Source organism: Podarcis vaucheri (genome assembly GCF_965113315.1).
Source record: "Podarcis vaucheri genome assembly, chromosome: 13".
NCBI lineage: Eukaryota > Metazoa > Chordata > Lepidosauria > Squamata > Lacertidae > Podarcis > Podarcis vaucheri.
This window is the reverse complement of record NC_138751.1, coordinates 26,062,297-26,082,056: the sequence shown is the minus strand read 5'-3', so window position 1 is coordinate 26,082,056 and position 19,760 is coordinate 26,062,297. Positions and strand designations below refer to the sequence as shown.

Below are 19,760 nucleotides of genomic sequence, written 5' to 3'. Positions count from 1 at the left end.
GTTTCTATAGTTTATTGAACCAGGGTTATGCTAATTATAAACTGCCTCTTCATTTTATATTAATTTAGTGTTGATTTTTCTTCTACATTGGATGCTACTAAAACATCAGCTCTCTCTAATCAACATAATAAAATTGTTAAGCTTCCCCCCCCTTACAAAAACGCCAATAAAACAAGTTTGCATCATTGACTTGACAAAGTGTCTCCTTTCAGAAACTCCTCCCCAGATATTAATTCCACCTTTGAAATTCCAGTAATGTCTGGGAAAATCTGGTCTTAAGGCAGCCCTAATTTATATATATATTTGATTTCATATTTATTTCTCAATCTGGGAAAGTTTGTGAAGGATAGATTTATGAAATTTATTAAGATTTGTTTTAAACCACTTTCAAAGAGCGCATTTTCATATCAATGTAAGACCAAACAAAAAAAATATATTGATGGAAACATACTTTTAATAACATCAAAATGCATCAAAACATTTTATGTCTGAGTGTAACCTTGAGAAATTAGTGGGGGAAGCAGTTTGGCTAAATGGACTGTATGTTATGGCAAACCGCATATATTATGTCAGTGTTAGACATTCTAGTTCAACTGAAAATGAGGAACAGTAGAATGTAGAACAGAGAAGAGGAGGAGGAGGAGGAGTTTGGACTTGATATCCCACCTTTCACTTCCCTTAAGGAGTCCCAAAGTGGCTAACAATCTCCTTTCCCTTCCTCACCCACAACAAACACTGTGAAGCGAATGAGGCTGAGAGACTTCAGAGAAGTGTTACTAGCCCAAGGTCACCCAGCAGCTGCATGTGGAGGAGCGGGGAAGTGAACCCAGTTCCCCAGATTACAAATCTACCATTCTTAACCACTACACCATGCTGGTTCTGAATAGAAGGAGCAGTTAAAGAAAAAAAATGATGATACCTTTAATTCCAATTCTGATCAAAGTCTTTTGCATCTATTCTGCCTCCATATAGCCCTGGCATTTGGGGTGGGGGTGTGGGAAGGAGATTTGGCAGCCACATGACTTAGAATCCCTGACATAAATTATGACGTCCATTTATAGACCCAAGCAATTGCCTATGCAGAAACGCAATAGAAATTAATACTAAATCTTTCTAAAATTAAAAGATTGGGATGAATGAGTAAATTGTCCCTTCAAAGAAAACAATACCTCACTTATTAGAAGTAAGGATCACTGGTCTATTGCCACTTCTATTGGGGTTCCCTTATATGCTGCCTCTGGTTCCACAGTGGTGGCCATGCACGGACAATAAGGTTCTTTATAGATGAGTTTCCACAGGGCTTCTTTGACATCTTTGTTTCTCAGACTATAGATCATGGGGTTGAACATGGGTGTGATGACAGTGTACAACAAAGAGAAGAGTTTATTGAGAATGGGTGACTGTTTTGCTGATGGGGCTGCATAAACAGTACCTAAAGTGACATAGAACAGTGTCACCACAATGAGGTGAGAGGAACATGTGGAGAAAGCTTTCTGCTTCCCTTTGGCAGATGGAATTCTCAAAACAGTCGAAATAATTTTGGCATATGAAGCCAAAGTGAGAAGAAAGGGGACCATTGTCACCATGGATGCTAAAATGAATGTGGTCATCTCTGCTATATGAGGGTCAGCATAGGAGAGCTTTATAATAGGGCTTAAATCACAGAAGAAATGGTCGATTTCATTGGAGGCACAGAACGGCAATCGGAAAGTTAGCACGATAGTCACTATGGGAGTCAGGAATCCACTTATCCAGGAACCAGCTGCCATCTGAAAGCAGACTTTGATGTTCATGATGGTTGTGTAGCGAAGTGGATTGCAGATGGCTAAGTACCGATCCTAAGACATCACTGCTAAGAGATAGCATTCAATGACTGCCATGGAGCCAAAGAAATAAAACTGAGTAATGCAACCAGAGAAGAGTCTTCAGCATCTTTGGGACAACTGAGGTTGTATACCATATCTCCAGGAAAGAGAAATTTAACAGGAAGAAATACATGGGTGTGTGAAGGCCTCGGCTGAGTGATACAGTAATCAATATGAGGATGTTGCCAGAGACTGTAATCAGGTAGATAGCCAAGAATGTCACAAATAGAAGGATTTGTAGACCATGAAGATTCCCGAATCCCAAGAGAATAAATTCTGTGATGGTTGTTTGATTGTTTTCTAGTAAAATGAGCATCTGAATGCAACAAAAAAATTATAACAAAGAGAAGAGAAACAATAACAACTACAACAACAGTAGAATGGTTACAGTTATATGGAATAAACTGAAAGTCCAATTCAGACCACAGAAAGTAATTCTAGCTGCTTCTTTCAGAATATCCTATGTACTATGTTACTAAATAGAGAAGAAACAATAATTAGTAGCCTGTGTTGTTGTCCAGAGTTGTGGAATCACTGTCCTAAAACTGCTACAACTTATCTGGCTGATGCTGGGTAAATATACAATGTCAAGTTAGGGGCTGTGCAGGCACACTGAGAGAGGGTTGCAATGCAGCATGAGCTGCTATGGCCTCATATCCACCAGGGATCTGGAAAAATATTTGGAGTTTGGGCTTAGTACACATTTTGTAACAGGCCAGTAATTTTTAGTATAGACCCTGAAATCCTATACATGGTCAGTTAGAAGCCCCTGGATTAATTTATTTGATGTGGTTTACTCCTACACAAGCATGCAAATGATTGTAGTTCTGTAGCTTTATCATATGGATATAGGAGTAAGGTAGGGTTGCCATATTTCAAAAAGTCAAAATATGGACACATTTTTTTTTGATTTCTCTCTGTTTTACTCCTATTCATTTCTCTGACAACAAAACTTGCAATTTTCCCCAAGTCTGTAAAGCCATGATGAGCATCTGGACTCAACAAATAATAATAAAGCCATTAAATCAATTTGGATGGAAATAACATTGTAATGGAAATGGCTACTCCCCACATGAAATGGGGGGCACTGTTTGTGTGGTCGTGCGCAGCCTCCCCCTATGCCTACGTGATTCCCCACAATGCAGCCCACCTTTGCCTCCCCAAGCTAGATACCTGGAGGTTCCTGCCTAACCTTAAACAATTAACCAATCCCAGCTGGGGAGACGTTGCCAGGGGAATGGGCCAGGTAGGATTGGGACCGCCCTGCACACACAATAGAGGGTGGAACTTATTTTGGAGCCCTCAGTCAGCTCCAGAGCTTCTCCCGCCCGACCCTCCCTCAGTTTATGCCTTCTTATTGCAGGTTACCTCTTCTTTACAAGTATGCAGGCGCTGCTGCAGTCATTAATGGTTGCTGTTGAAGGACCGGGGAGGAATTTCCCTGCATTGGCAGGTTTTGCCTTCCCCACAGCAAAATGTCACAACTTTGGCGGTTTTATGCCTTGGGTGGAATTCTTTAATCTATCCTCCCTAAATGGCGGGGGGGGGAGCGGTGACTCATGCCCCCCCCTGTGGCGGCAATCCCAGGGTTCCCCGTTAAAGGGATTGTGATGAGGGGAGTCACTGGCCATACGCTGAAAGGTTGTCAGTGCTCTCCCCTGTGTTGCAATGAAATGGGGGGGGGGGCTCTCTGCTTAAACATACGTCTTCCAGAGCCAGCCCTAACCCCACACAGATTACATAACCCTGGTGTTCCCCAGATCCTCGGCTGGGGACTGGGAGGAATAAACGCCCACTGCCTAAGTCAAGGTCTCCCTACATCTGAAAGTTTAATAAAGTTGTGGCCAATTTTAATCCCATAGCATGTTGCCATGAATCATTACTCCACCCAGGTGTCGCCTGGGGTCAGGGGGTCTCCGCCTGGCCATGCAATATATTTATCACAGTTCAATAAAGACACAATTCCCCCTCCCATGTTCTGAAGGAATATTCATTTAAGAGGACTTGCTTTTTCTTGTATATTTGAGAGGAGACATTTATAGCAGAAAATTTTATCCAGTGCTATGTACTATTGCGAGTAGAGGTATTTTTATACATTTTTATCCTTAATTTCAGTTCCTTTCAGTTCCTGTTCATTTCATTTGAAATGCTTTCAAAAAAAGTATTTATGCATTTCCCTTCAGAACTGTCAAGAACTACACTGCATCTTTCAAAGATACACAATTTCCACCAGGTAAGGAAGTTTAACCCACCAGGTTATATTCAATTGGAGTCAAATTGCTTAAGCAACGCTGTGGAAAATCAGAATAATCTGGGGCAATCCAGTGCTTTAACAGGAATACTATATTGCCATGAATTGCCTGGTGGAAACAGGGCCCCCACACATATGACAATAGCCACACATATATTACAATCCAACTTCTGAATAATTATGAATAGGATTTCACAGCATATAATCAGTATATTGCTCAATGTAGGTTTTATACCCCACACATCTTACTGGGTTGCCCCAGCCACGCTAGGCAGCTTCCAACATATATAAAAACCATAATAAAACATTAAACATTAAAAAAAACCCTTCCCTTTACAGGATTGCTTTCAGACAGTTTGGGGGCTGCCTAACTCCATACCCCCAACATTTCTCCAATGAAAATAGGGACATCCTAAGGAAAAGTGGGACATTCCGGGATCAAATGAGAAATCGGGATGGCTTCTCTAAATCAGGGACGTCCCTACAAAATAGGGGCACTTGGAGGCTCTGCAATCCAAATAACAGGGAAATTAGCTGAAGTGATCATTCTGCCTTTCATTTCTACACAGTTGCTTACCATTGTACTGAAATGAATGACACATGAAATGTAGTCATACACACTGGTTATTTAGATATAAGTTGCAGTACCTTCAGTGGAGCTTACTCTTATGTAGTGTGTGCAGAGTCTTAATAATCAAAACATGAATTTCATTGGGGCCACAATCATATGCACACTTACTCAAACAGAAAGTGCCGAGGAAATGCTCATAGGAAACTTAACTTCTGAGTGAATGTGCTTTGGAGTTTGCTGTTCATCACTTTCTTCAGCTCACATGAGCAAATCACAATGTGCCAGTTACTTCTCCATCCAATTAATGATTAACTAATGAAAATCACTCTTACAACATGTGGTAATGGTAACCGTTATGTTATAGCAGTTTCAAAGATACCATGTGCAACATTTGCATTTTTTTTTTCATTTGCCAATGGCTGGATATGTGTCCTGATTCCCCTGATATGCCTTCCATTGCCCATTCAAACAAGGTGGCAGTCATGCAATCATGAGTATGTATGTGTGAGTTAGACTGATGCCAAGCTCTTTCTTACTTTCAGGATGTGAATTGAGAGTTCACTGTTTATCTATAGCAAGGTCCATGATCAAGAAGGTTCCAAAGCTTCTTGACCATGGGAGTTGCTGGAGTTTTATCATGTTAGAGTATGCAGACACTTGGACACAAAGGCACTGGGCGAAATAAACAAGCATAAAAAAACACAGGTGTTACTAGGATCTGAGTTGAAATGTCCTAAAGATTTACCAGTATTACCTTCCTTTAATGAAAATTATGAAAAGGTCTGCAGATAGATGTAAGACTGAATGGCTATAACTTGAAATAAAACATGCTGAATAAAATAAAAGTGCTGTGATATGAACCTCTGAAATCAAACTTATTAAAGATAAATTTAAAATAGCTTACCATTATAAAAAATGTCCCATGTAACCATTTCTTGATTTTCCGAGAGGCTACAAATAATTCATTCAAACGTTTTTCAGGCCGGGGAGCTGTATATTTGATCCTTCTCCCACTTTTGATATTTTAGAAACTAACTCTGAATTAAGGTTTGATCACTTCATCACCAAATCAAAAGCAGACGAATCACAGATTATGAACGTTGGGTGTATATTTAACATCCCATTATACATCAAAGTTGATTCTAGTGCAGTGACTTAGACATTATACTACAATTGACATTAAAATATAAAGTGAATGTCACACACTACAATATTTATTCCCAAAGGAAAGCTGTTTCTAACTGAGATAGCGTCAGCCAAGTGAACTTTTTGAAGAGGAAGAAAAGTTGAGTTAAAGAAATTACTTTGCTGATTCCTTTGAGGCAGCTAGAACAATGTAAACATATAGAGTATGACCTTTGCATAAGATTAGCACCAAGTTTGAAAGAAATTAAATGACAGTATAACAACCCTTTCGCCCTTTTTAATAATTGATGCATTTTGTATACTGTGTATATTTTTGACTTATTTGCATTGAGTAATTCTTTTTTGGGGAAAGGCTAAATGAAGAAAAAGAAACATAAATACATGCTTTAGAATTTATTTAGGATTGTTTGTTAGTTTTGTATATTATTTAAAACACACACATATATTCCACAAATGTAATAATTCAATGTTATACCCCCATATGTATTAAAGGCCAACTAGCATAACCTCCTATGTTAAACCATAGAACAATTACGGTAAAAAGAAACAGAAAAAACAGTCCTTTGTGCAATTTTTCCCATGTAAGAAATACTGTGCAAATGTGTTGTGAATCATGATGAGAAGGAAATAAATATTTTTTTTAAAATGGCGCAAAAGCAAGATGGTGATTGCTTCAAAACATAGCTGGTTTTAAATCCTTAAGTATTATTTTAATGCATTCCACTTACATGTAATTGTGCTGAAAAACTGGAAGTTCTATAGAGATGTAATTTGTGTATAGATAGATAGATAGATAGATAGATAGATAGATAGATAGATAAAAACAACTAGAAGTAACTAGAGGCAATTTTGACCATGGCTGCAATGGCCAGAACCAATCACTGAGCCATGGTGTCTAAACAGTTTATAGATGCTCTAGGTAAAAGGTAAAAGGTTTTTTTATTAGGGTGAGGCAGGGAAAGCCATCATTAGTATCTGCCATCACTGGGCATCGCCCTGCACTACTCCCCCCAAAAAACCAACCCAAAAAACCAACCTCTTAGAGTGCAAACTATGCAGGTATCGCTCTGGACATTCCTTTTGTGAGAAACAACTGTCCCAGTTTTAATGTTTGCACCCAATGAATGATGGCATAGCAGTGATTAGCAATTTTGGAAATGTATCCAAATAGACAAAATGAAGTCAGTGGGTATATCATTCCGGGAAGAAGCTTCCTAATTCGTTATTAAGCCATTTTGTTTGTTTTCTGCTAGTGGAGAAGTTACTGTTGTCCCAGAGAAAGAAATGGTTCATTTTCTTTTGAGTGACAGAAATAGCTTTGTAACACACATAGTGGCCCTCTACGCACCAGCTGCAAACAAACAAACAAGCAAACAAACAAAAACAGGAAATAGGAAAAATGATTTAGATAAAATTGCTATACAATGTTGTGGTGATTCTGAGATTTAATCTTAAATCAAGCTTGATTTGAATTGGTTGGTGTCTCTAGTAACTGCTTTCAATAAACCAATCTTTTGCATAGCTCTGTGTGAAGAGTATTTATTGGGTTGATAGGCACACACTTTGAACAACACACAGGTTAACTCTATGCTCAAAGTTTCAGTTCTCTCATAGAAAGGTGTTTTATGGAATCATATGTGGGGTGGACACACCTAGGGCTATCCAAATGTACATGTAAAGTGTGTGTGTGTGTGTGTGTGTGTGTGTGTGAGCACGTGCACAAACAGAAATCTTACTCCAGTCATCTGCAACTCTCTTAACAACTAGACTGTCTGCTGCTAAAATCTAGGCCAACTAATACAGATTTTATTTATTTATTTCCCTTCCCCTTCACATCTGTGCTTTGTTAATCACCTGCACAATACTTTTCTCAACACCTCCCTCACCTCTTTATTTCTTAGAGTATAGATGAAAGGATTCAAAAGAGGCACCACAATAAGATTGAAGATGCTCACTACTTTGGTTCGTTCTAATGAGGTCTGTTTAGATGGCTTTACAAACAGGAAGATAGTGGAGCCATACCAAATAATCACCACAGCAAGATGGGAGGAACACGTGGAAAAGGCTTTTTGTCTTCCTTTTTTGGAGGGGATGCACAGGATGGTGAGGATAATGTAAATATAGGAAAGAAGGGTTGTCACACAGGAGCCTACAATGACAAATATAGCTGTGAAAAAAGCTGTTATCTCAAGAAAGTGGGTGTCTGTGCAGGAAAGAACTATCCAGGAATCTAGGTTACAATAGAAATTATTGATAACATTGGGGCCACAGAAAGACAATGTTGTGAGCAGATAGGTTGGTATACACATAGCAAGGAATCCACCAAGCCAACAGCCTCCTGCCAACTTGCTAGAAAGATGAATGTCCATAATGGTGCTGTAATGAAGGGGGAAACATATGGCCAAATATCGGTCATAAGCCATGATGGCTATTAGAAAATGCTCTGTGCACCCAAAGGAAAAAATACAGTACATCTGCAAAATGCAACCTGTAAAAGAAATGCTTCTGCTTCTTCCGAGGAACATAGCCAGGATCTTTGGGACAGAGGCTGTTGTGTACCATATTTCCAAAAAAGAGAGATTGCAAAGAAAGAAATACATGGGAGTATGGAGACGGCGATTAGTTACTATTAGAAGGATAATACAGAAATTTCCCAAAATGGTCAAGATGTACATATTTAAAAAGATGATGAAGATTGTTAGCTGGAAATGTGAAGACCCAGGGAAGCCAAGCAGAATGAATTCCATCACTCTTGATTTATTTTGCTCTTCTCTGTTGTTTTCTCCCATCTGTTCTTTTCTTTGACCTGCTGGAACACAATTCTGAATGAATATGCAGAACATTTCTCCTTACCCTCAATATGAATATTACAGACAATCCCTGCACAAAGTTGGTAGAATTTACATCAATTGAGGTTTGGTTTTGGCGTTTGTTTGTTTGTTTGTTTTAATAAAAAAAATCTATATCCCCCCTTAAAAGGAATTCCCAGCATTGCTAATACAAAAACTGATATGAATTTTTGAATTATAACTGCATTTTGGGAGACAAGGTTACCAGAACAATATTCAGTACAGTCATAACTTGGGTTACAGATGCTTCCGGTTGCACGATTTCGGGTTGCTCACTGCGCTGAACCCAGAAGTACTGGAACGGGTTACTTCCTGGTTTCGGCGCTTGTACGTGTGCAGAAGTGCTAAATGGCACTTTGCGCATGTGCAGAAGCACCGAATTGCGACCCACACATGTGCAGACACGGCGCTGTGGTTCGCTGATGCTGTGGGTTGCGAACGTGCTTCCCGCATGGATCACATTCGGAACCCAAGCGTCTACTGTATTCTAATAGTATTTATAACTAGGGATCTGTTACTTTAATATGAGAAAGAAACTGAGAGAAACCAAAATGGACAGATTTGACAATTCCTACTTGTGATCCAGGATGCGGGTGGTGCTGTGGTCTAAACCACAGTTCGAATCCCCATGATGGGTGAGCTCCCGTTGCTCAATCCCAGCTCCTGCCAACCTAGCAGTTTGAAAGCACGTCAAAGTTCAAGTAGATAAATAGGTACTGCTCTGGTGGGAAGGTAAATGGTGTTTCCGTGTGCTGCTCTGGTTTTGCCAGAAGTGGCTTAGTCATGCTGGCCATATGACCCGGAAAAACTGTCTGTAGACAAAAGTCGGTTCCCTCGGCCAGTAAAGTGAGATGAGCACTGCAACCCCAGAGTCGTTTGCGACTGGACCTAACTGTCAGGGGTATTTACCTTTACCTTTACTTGTGATCCAACCAACTGAACACAGACCACCAAGCTTGCCTGAATGGTGCCAATGTGTCCATGGGAGCCTAGCAAAAACCCATTTTTGCTAAATGTCTGGAGCTGCAGAAACTCAAAATGTTGTTTTCTTGAGTTTTCTCATTTCAGTTTGGAATTGAAAGCACCAGTGTTGCTTAGTGAAAGACCAGGGTTCAAATTCCTATTCAGTCATGAAGCTAACTGGGTGATCTGAGCTCAGTTACTGAAATCAGATGGGAAAGTGGGGTATAAAACAATAAATAATATAAAACAATACATAAATATTTAAATGACCATCCAGTTTGTTCCATTTTGTGTTCTGGGTTCAGTTTGTAGAAGTTGCATATTGTATAGTCTGGTCTCAAAATCAGATTAAACGTGGACTTTTAGATGTTTATGAGAGTTTTTTTAAAAATCCAACATTTTAACAAATAGTGTTCTCTCTCTCTCTTTTTATATACAGGAAGTCCAGCATGTAAGATTCAATATCAAATTTATCTCAAAGCCTACATGTTCTGAAAACAAACAGAGCTTGGAAGCTATTTGATTTTCTTAGGCAATATGCTTCCTTCACCTTTCTGAGAACGAGAGTTTGGTTGCAATCCTGTACAGAGTCAATGCCCACACTTGTGATTGCTTCTTCAGTCAGTAAAGATGTTGCTCTAAATTCACTAACACTGCAATCCTATTGACCTTGGGAAATGTAGCTCTCTCTCTCCAAGGAAACAGAGAGAGGAACATCTTTGAACTGTGAGATCAGATTTCATAAGGCCACCCCAAAAGCTGCCATAAACCTTATCTTACTATTGCCAAAAAGACATGCCAAAGAATATTTGGTCATGCTGGAAGTGGATCAGGGAAAAGCATGGATCCAAAGGAAACAAAGTCTTCCTACCCCCCTGAAACTGCGATATACATGAGAAGGACATTGTTAAGAAAATAGTAATAATAAAAAGGGGATATAAAATACTGCTTCTCTCTCTCTTCCGCTCTTGCATCTTTAGTTTTCTCCCACTGGCCAACACACTTGTACAATTGCTTTATATGCATTTTAATGTATGGTTTTATAGGGTGTTAGGGGGTGGGAGTACCTCTGGTAGGAGACACATTGTGCTCTTTTTGGGTAGCTTATCCACCTTTGACCCCCACTCTGCACTCAGCTCTCACCTGTGCTCCTAGAAGCTATCAGAATGAGACAGAGGCCATACCCCAGAAACAGCTTCAGTTGGCTTGGCTAAACCAGATGAGGGTAGCCAAAGGGTCTCAATCCCTCAGAGAGTTAAGAACTTGCCCTGCAACTTAAGACAGGCTCCAGCAGATTGAATGCATGAGACCAATAGTGGGTCCAGTGGTCACGAAGGAGGTTTCTTCCTGTGCTGTAGAGAGAAGTAAGGGGCAGATGGGGCCCATTTACCTGGGAAGGTACCCCTCTAGGATAGGGAAAACTCTGATCCTAAACCTCTGCTGTCTTGTGGGATATCTTCAGGAGAAGAAAAGGCTAAAGAGTGAACCCTACCCAAATCTGGAGCCCATATGACATTAGGATGGGTCCTTGTGTGCCTCCTTCTAGCAACTCCTGGAGCCAAGCTGGTGCCAAACATATTGCTCTGTTTTCCTTTGGACCCCATCAGCAAGGCCAAGAGTGAGGTCTTGTTGTCTGGGCAGCCCAGGACCTCTGTACATAATGCCCAGGCTTTTACCCCAGGGAGGTCACTAATGCAGCATTAATCACTCCCAGAGGTGCACTCCATTATCTCTCAAGATGACAAATGCCAACATTTTAATGTAAACATATCAGCTGCTTCTCAGCTGATCTTCATGTGCAGAGGCCAATTGTGACCCTCCAGACCTCTCTCTCTGCTCTTCCCCAGACGAGACTCCTCATTAGCCCTGCTCTGTTCCTTCCTTGAGTGCTTTTGCCTATCTGGAATGCATCCTTCAGCTATCTTAATGGATGGAGGGTGAAAATACATGAGGAGTGGATTCTTTGCAGAAGCTTCAGGCTTTTGCATGGCTAGAATGTATTACAACAGTAAGAGTCACATCTGTTGTTTCTTTCCCCTTTGTCTCTAGTTTCACCACCTTCTGGCATGTATCTCTCTCATGTTGCAAACAAAGAACTGCAGCCCTTGGGCTGAAAAAGGTTCCCCTGCTCTGATTTTTATTATTATTATTACTGGCAGGGAAAGCTACAGGCCAGCTGTTCAAAGTAGTATTTTTTTTCCCATTTGATGAATTGCTGATCACAAATGCATTTAATAATTAAAAACTGCAGAAAAAAAAGAAAAGAAAGCCACTTCACAGATATTTATTGCATCATCCTTTCATATCCATACACAGACAATATCACTTTGAATTTTCATAGCAACCCACTCACCCATCCTATAATTCACACATACTGTATACATTTTCAGTCTCTCAGTCATCAGCTACTTTACCGTATATTTATTACATCCCTCATTGTTTCTACTCACAGAGTCTAAAACCGAACCGGGAAAGCCCTTCTAAGCACCTGAGATACAGACAGCTGAGCAAGGTATATTTATATCATTGACACGATCAGAGCTTCCCTTTACATTTTATCTCCAAGGAATTCATACAAAATGTTCTCAAGCAATTATGGAATAGATTCCCCCCCCAAGGATATTTCATATTTTTTGCAGTCAATTCTCTTCATGGTTTTGGATTGCAATGTTAACTCAAATCTCAATATGAAATTTCAATTTCTAACAGAGAAGAATGAAAATGCCTGGAGCTAAATTAAACACCACTATGGGTATAAATAACAAGTACTCAAACTGGCTTTTATAAAATTGTTGTTGTTGCTGCTGCTGTGCTGTTTTGTTTAATCATTATTCCATTTATATCTCACCTTTTCTCCAAGAAGTTCAAGATTTTGTACATGCTTCCTATTTCCCTTCCTATTTTACCCTAATAGCAATCCAGTGGCATAGGTTAGCTGGAGAGAGCATGGCCGGCTCAAGGTCACACTGTGGGCCTCATGGCTGAGTAATGCAACACTTGAACCATGACAGCACACTTGCATCCTCAGATGGATGTAAACTGCCTGCAGCCCATTGGTTCAGCATTTTTGAATCTGTACTTTCATTTTCCTATGGGCACTTTTTCTATTTTACATTTTAATCTACCACCTTTCTTGAGCACAGGATGGCTAACAATCCGTAGAATGATCTTAAAACTGAACTTCTTTCTTTTTTTAATTCCCAAATAATAATAAAAATATAAAAAGACCACCCATGAAACAAACTCCACACCCAAAAGAATGTCCCATTTTCACTGCCACTGGTGGCACATCTATCACCACATAGTTTTTTGTAGGTGGCCTGGGGGAGTTACTGGTGGCATAAATATGTGTGTAATGCCACATCCAAGAGCCTTTTAAGTCAGTCTTTCACGAGTTTTAGGATTGACTCCTTAGCTTGTTTCATTTGTTAATCAAAAAACACCAACCACAGAAATTAGAGGGTTTTTTCTCCAGGCAGGTGCATATTTGTGGCTCATGGGTCTTGTGGAAATCATACAAAATGAACACCAGTTTTGGGAGAAATGAAGCCATAACTTTGATGATTAAACAGTAGGTGGAGGTAGTATGGCAGCAGGGTGAGGATCAAGTCTTTATTCTACTCAGCTTCTACTGATGGAATGGCATTCCTTTCAAGGTTGGGAAGCACAACCCCTCACCTTAGGAGTCGCCCAGTACTGAACTCATGTATCAGTGTTGAGCTCAGTACTGAACCAAGCATCCGGGGTCCCACTAGGGAACCCAGAGAGATATTCCAGGAAGGCAGTGTCAGGGACGAGCCAGTGGTTTCAAGTTCCCTGGAGGGAGGGGGGAACCTGGGAGTGGAAGAAGTGGTTGATGTGCCCGAGGGGGAGGGAGATACTGAGGAGAGAACTGTTAGAGTAAGCTTAGAGCAAGAAGCAGGAATGGCATAGGGAAAAATATGGATTCAGAGCTGATTTGGGATCTAACAGACCCTAGGTCACACTCTCCTGTGCCCACTTTGGTGGTTTCCCACTGTCTAACACTCCTTCTAGGGATATAGTGTGTCCTCTGGTGCCAGTGTCCGTGTTAAGTCTGGTTGTAGTATTATTGTGGGTTAGGAGTTAAAATACCCAGCAGATGAAGTTAGACAACAGATCAACAGAGCCAGACTGATACCCAGAGAGAACTTGCTGCAAGACAGACCCAAAAAATAAAATAACAGAACACCTCTAGTCATCACATACAGCTCCCAAGTTAAAACAGTACAACGCATAATCAGAGATCTACAACCTCTCCTGGACAATGACAGTTCTCTTTCTCAAGCTCTGGGAGGAAGACCTTTCATTGCCTACAGACAGCCACCCAATCTTAAACAACTCCTAACCCACAATAATACTACAACCAGACTTAACACGGACACTGGCACCAGAGCCTGCAATAAACCCAGATGCCAACTTTGCTGCCACATACACCCGGACAACACCATTACTGGCCCCAACAACATCACACATACCATCTCGGGACTATTTGATTGCTCATCGTCTAACATTGTGTATGCCATCAAATGCCAACAGTGTCCTTCAGCTCTCTATATTGGACAAACAGGCCAAACCTTACGCCAAAGAATAAACGAACATAAATCTGACATCAAGAATCACAAAACAGAGAAACCAGTAGGAGAACACTTCAATCTCCCAGGACATTCTATACAAGATCTCAAAGTAGCTGTTTTACTACAAAGGAATTTCAGAAATAGACTGGAAAGAGAAGCTGCTGAATTGCAACTCATTACCAAACTTAAAACCATGGAGAGACCTGGTTTGAACAAAGACATTGGAGTATTATCTCATTATACATGACTAAGCCATTTCTCACCTTCTCACCCCTTGCCCTTTCCTGTAAGACCTGTTACAGTCGTTAAGAGTCGTCAACAGGCTCATCTCAGCTATCTGCCAATCTCCCATTCCCACCACCCTTCTGAGTAATACCCCTCCCCACCTTCTCACTATATAGAAGGGTCTGGCAACTTCTGTTTCAGTGTATCTGAAGAAGTGTGCATGCACACGAAAGCTCATACCAAGAACTAACTTAGTTGGTCTTTAAGGTGCTACTGGAAGGAATTTGTTATTTCAAAAATTTTGGTCACTGATGGCAGTGACGTGTGTGGCTCGGTAGCCAGTTGCCCAGCTGCCACCGAGAGGGCCAGGAAGTGTGTCCAGAGCACAGCGGCCATGAAGGTTCTGGCCTTGGGTGGGACAGTGATCTGTCACCCGGGCATTACCTTCAGTGATCCCTTTACAGGCTTGATGGGGTTCATCTGTCTGTGATTGGGAATGATTTGTGGCTGACTGCAGTGTTAGTGGGGTTATGGGATTGGTTACAGGTGTGAGTGGTTGGCGGTGGGTGCGGGTGCTCGTGTGGTGGATAGGCACTGGTTCAGGTGATAGGGATGGGAGAAAGGTCTCACCATCCTTATGTGAAGGGTATTCCATTAAAGGAATCCAGGGACTCAACTTGGTTTGGTCAACCCCCGAGAGGGGTTGTGCCTATGCCTGAGTCCAGGGGAGCATCTGGGAGAATGGACAGAGTCTGTTCCCGGGCTTTCCACCTACCACAGGTGTTCACCCTTGTTGACTTATGATAGTGCTCTGGGTCAGTGCTACCTGCAACGGTGTAGGGACCTAGTCAAACCAGAGCCTATGCAACCACTCACTTTTCTGTAATCAATAAAGTTGTGGCCTAAATTCTGCCAAAAACCCAAGTAAAATTTGAGTCAAATGTGTTTTTATTTAGGGGGGAGGTCTCTGGGTCTGAACACGCAACACTTTTTCCACCAGCCAATTGTTTGAGTGAGTAAACTGGTGTGATCCTTACTGGCAGAGCCAGACAGGTCTGGGCAGAGACCTCAAAAAAGCTTCCAGCATTGTGGATTAGGGATGTAGATTGCTCTGCCTCTCCTCATCAACTATGCATAAGATTGCATGGCAAGCCTGTTTCCTATTAATTAAACACTAAAACTATCTCAAAAATGATAGCAAAACCTCTGTGGCAGAACAACTGAATCACTTATGCTATTTGTAGACACACTGGAGCTGGAAATGGTTGCTGTAATCCAATATGTCTTCTGCACTTTTTATCTATCTGGCTTTTGGGAAGAACCAAGTGGAAACGAAGCTGGTGGTAGGGTTGGTAGAATCTGTCAATTTTGGTATCTCTGTTTCTAATTGTTTCCAATCTTCTCCACATTTCATCATCAGCTTGTCTTGATGATGATGATGATTTTAGAAAGTCACTCAGTGAGCCATTTCTGCTCTGACTGCAACTGAGAGATTTAAAGGGCAGCAAGATAAAAGTTTATATCCCATTCAGGAGATATTGTGCACTGCCTGCTCCTTAGATATTTCTTATCTGCAAAAATAGATCTTGATCACCCAAGAAGAACGATAGATAAAGCAGCAGGGATGAGCAGGTCGGTTCCTATGGCTTGGTGGGCCACATGAGGACATGAGCTTTGAGTTAGCCATCCCTACCTTAAACTGACCTTCCCCTCCCAAAATAAAAGCTCTAAAATTATTTGCTTATCTATAATTTCTTTTTTCCTTCAATTACATCCTGAGTAATGATTGACTGCAGTGATGTTCTAGATGCACGCAACATAGAACTACACTTGTATATACTGTGTTTTTGTTGCTGCTTTTAAAATAGAGGTATTGAAACAGAGTCTTGTCACTATTTGTTAGTTGCTCAGGGATTTTTTTTTTCAGCTGCAGATGCTATATATAAATAAAGTTTGTGACTGAGTTTCCTCCTATACCCTAGGGAGAAAAACCCATTCTCCCTGATCCAATACACCTGGCACATTAAAATAAGTAAATAAATACACAGACATTACTCCTGCGACTTAATAATAAATCAAGCAGCACCCATTGCATTTACTCAAAGTGTATAAATTTATTGTCTATAGTCAGGAGAGAATTCTCAACAAAGATGCATAAAGGTTGAAACACATGGGATCAGAAACTAAAAAATGTGTTGCAATGGATTAGGCAAGCACCATAAATTTTCAAGTGAGAATGCTTATTATTTTAATGCAAGAAAATTCACAGATAACAATAACAACTTTTTTATCTCCAAGGAATGAAGTTTTTTCTTTAATTGTGACACTGGTCTTGAGGTGTTCATCAGCTTAATCGGAACAATAGAAAGGTAAGAATTGTCTTTATTATAAATCACTTAGGGCACAATCCAGGACAAATTAATAGAACTAAACTCTACTACGTATTTCAATGACAGAAGTTTAGAGTGTTCAGAAGAAGGGAAATAAGTTGTAGTTGTAAATGTAATGGTTAATGTGTGTAGATGTGGTAGTAGTGATTTCCCCAAGAATTATATTCTTTCAAATTTCTTCATGGACTTTCCAATTAACTACTCTTGTTAATTGGAAATCAAACACAAAAATAAGTACCCACTCACATGTATCGGCTCTAAACAATTGGGACAACTGTATATACTTTTGCTATAATATGTGATCCCTATTCCATGGGACCATACAAGATCACAGCAGAGAGAAATGTCCTCCCTCCCCCACTGTTCCACAAGACCCGGCACTGCCACCTTCCCTTTTGTGTGCATAGTGGTCTGGACTGGGAAAATAATGGACTTCTCTTGCTCTATGTTGGACAGCAAAATAACACATGCTTAAAAGCCATTGATAAAATCCCATTAAAGCCATCATTGTCAGCATCCTAACACCAGGAAAATCTTTAAGAAAAACATTACAAAGTGAAACTTTTCTAGAGCATCTCCTTGTTTAATAGGTTTAAAGTTTGGATATAGCCCTCATGACTACAGTTTACCATCCTAAGATTATGAAGCAAAGAAAAATCTCTGATAAATTTAATGAAAATAGAATTTTATTAATCAGTTGCTGGAATAGTAAATTTCAGGGGAACATATATTATTTTCATTAGTGTAAATCATATTCCTGTGATAATTTATTTCTGTGTTGTTTGGTTTTCTAATATATTTATTTTTTGCTAATGATATTAATATGCCAAAGATCCAGAGTAAAATAGAGTAATTTTGTAAACAGAAATCAAAGCATCTCTCTGCCCTTCTGGCAGAAAATGCAGCATGTATTCTAGACACCCACTAATTCTAGGCTGAAGACCTGTAACAAAAGTGTATAGAAAATAGAGGTGTAAAAATGGACAAAATAATATAAACTGATTTATGAATAGAAATCTTTACAGTAAGACAAATTGATATTATATGAGAAGTAGTGATATTTCATTTGAGAAAGAAATTATTTTGAACTAAAGTGCTAAATTAATAAAATCCTCTCACAATGAACTTTTGGCTTATATTTTTATTTCTTAATAGTTATTCTATGGAGAGCATTATTAATATTTCTTCAAATAAGTGAGAGTATAAGAGCCACCATTTCCAATCACTAAGTTTTCATGAATGTTGTTTTGGCAGAAAAATACCTGATTCTGATGAGAGAAGGAAATGACTCCACTGTGAAGGAATTCATCCTTCTGGGTTTCTCTGGATCTCATGAACTACAAATCTTCCTTTTCATCCTCTTTTTCTTTATGTACATCCTGACAATCACTGGAAATGTGGCCATCATAGCTTTAGTGCGAGCCAGACGACAACTCCACACACCCATGTACTTCTTCCTCTGCAATCTTTCCTTCCTGGAGATATGGTACACATCAGCCTGTATTCCCAAGACTTTAGCAATCCTTGTGTCCAAGAGCCACCAAACCATCACCTTCACAGGGTGCATCACACAGATGTACATTGTTTTCTCCTTGGGATGTACAGAATACTTCCTGCTTGCTGTCATGGCTTATGACCGCTATTTGGCCATATGCCACCCATTGCACTACCACACCATCATGTCCAAAATGTTGTCTGTCCAAATGGCATTGGGATCTTGGATATGTGGCTTTGCAGCGATTTCGGTACCAGCCTTTCTTATTACCCAGTTGTCTTTCTGTGACTCCAACGTTATCAACCACTTCTTTTGTGACATTGTGCCTTGGATAGTCCTTTCCTGTACTGACACGTACACATTAGAAATGGCATGGTTCATACTTGCTGGTATTGTCATCATGGGCTCATGTGTGATAACTTTAATATCCTACGTTTATATCATCACCACAATATTAAAGATTGCATCTGCTGAAGGCCGTCAACGAGCCTTTTCCACCTGTTCCTCCCATCTCACAGTGGTGATAATATGGTATGGTTCCACCATTTTCCTACATATCACACCTGCCAAGCACCAGTCACTAGAATTGACCAAAACTGTCACTCTCCTGAATACTATTGTAACCCCTTTGTTAAATCCTTTCATTTACACACTCAGAAATACTGAGGTGCAAGAAGCTTTCAGGGCCACATTCAGATTCACAACTATGTTACAAATTAGCATAAAAGACAGAGGCTGATGTTCTGTATATGTGTCATTTGCATGGTGCATGGGACATTTCCTGGCAGTGCACAGAATCATCTGTGCTTTTGATGTAGGACTTCTGAATTGCTACAGTGTCCTTCCCTATTCTCACTGCTCTCTGTCACCACCATTCTTTATCATCCTCATCCATTTACTAAAGATGGAAGTATTAAACAGAAGCTTAAATCTCTCAAATTCACATCAAGTGAATTTCATTTCAAAGGGACTAAAGTAGGCATAGGCAAACTCCAGCCCTCCAGATGTTTTGAGACTACAATTCCCATCATCCCTGACCACTGGTCCTGTTAGCTAGGGATGATGGGGATTGTAGTTCCAAAACATCTGGAGGGTCGGAGTTTGCCTATGCCTGAACTAAAGCATCCCTTTGACCTAGTTCCAAATATCCGAGGAAAATAATTTTATATCTAACATTATTTCAGAAATTGTTCTCAATACAGGGTTGGCCTTCCCCCTAAATAATGCTACATTCTCTGATTTCAACAGGTGTAGGAGAGCCCCAAGAATGTGCATTATGGTCCCAGGTGCAGTGAGCCCGAAATTGTTGGGGTTGGAGAATAGGAAGAAGTAATAAAGCCTACCACACTTCTGAGTGCAAGCACACCCAGTTCAAATAAAATGGAGGCTGATCTAAGGCAGGGTCAGATT

General features: G+C 40.2%; 2 protein-coding genes and 1 pseudogene across 3 annotated transcripts; 1 reads left to right on the top strand and 2 right to left on the bottom strand.

The window, feature by feature from the left end:
- Positions 1-1,190: 1,190 nt before the first annotated feature.
- On the bottom strand, positions 1,191-2,181 carry LOC309517497 (olfactory receptor 11A1-like; annotated as a pseudogene). Its single transcript has one exon. The product of its transcript is annotated as an olfactory receptor 11A1-like (transcript).
- A 5,241-nt stretch (positions 2,182-7,422) lies between these two features.
- LOC309517270 (olfactory receptor 6F1-like) lies at positions 7,423-8,630 on the bottom strand. The gene has a single exon (XM_082196413.1). It carries the CDS (start codon positions 8,620-8,622, stop codon positions 7,684-7,686), a length of 939 nt encoding a protein of 312 aa, XP_082052539.1. The 5' UTR covers positions 8,623-8,630; the 3' UTR covers positions 7,423-7,683.
- A 9,460-nt stretch (positions 8,631-18,090) lies between these two features.
- On the top strand, positions 18,091-19,089 carry LOC309517496 (olfactory receptor 6F1-like; the record flags this gene model as incomplete). Its single annotated transcript, XM_082196726.1, has 1 exon — positions 18,091-19,089. The coding sequence occupies one exon, from the start codon at positions 18,091-18,093 to the stop codon at positions 19,087-19,089; it is 999 nt and encodes a 332-aa protein (XP_082052852.1).
- Between the last annotated feature and the right edge of the window lie 671 nt (positions 19,090-19,760).

Bases quoted from the DNA above. Each gene is read 5' to 3' on its own strand.
- LOC309517270 (XM_082196413.1), bottom strand. From the start codon at position 8,622: ATGGGAGAAAACAACAGAGAAGAGCAAAATAAATCAAGAGTGATGGAA.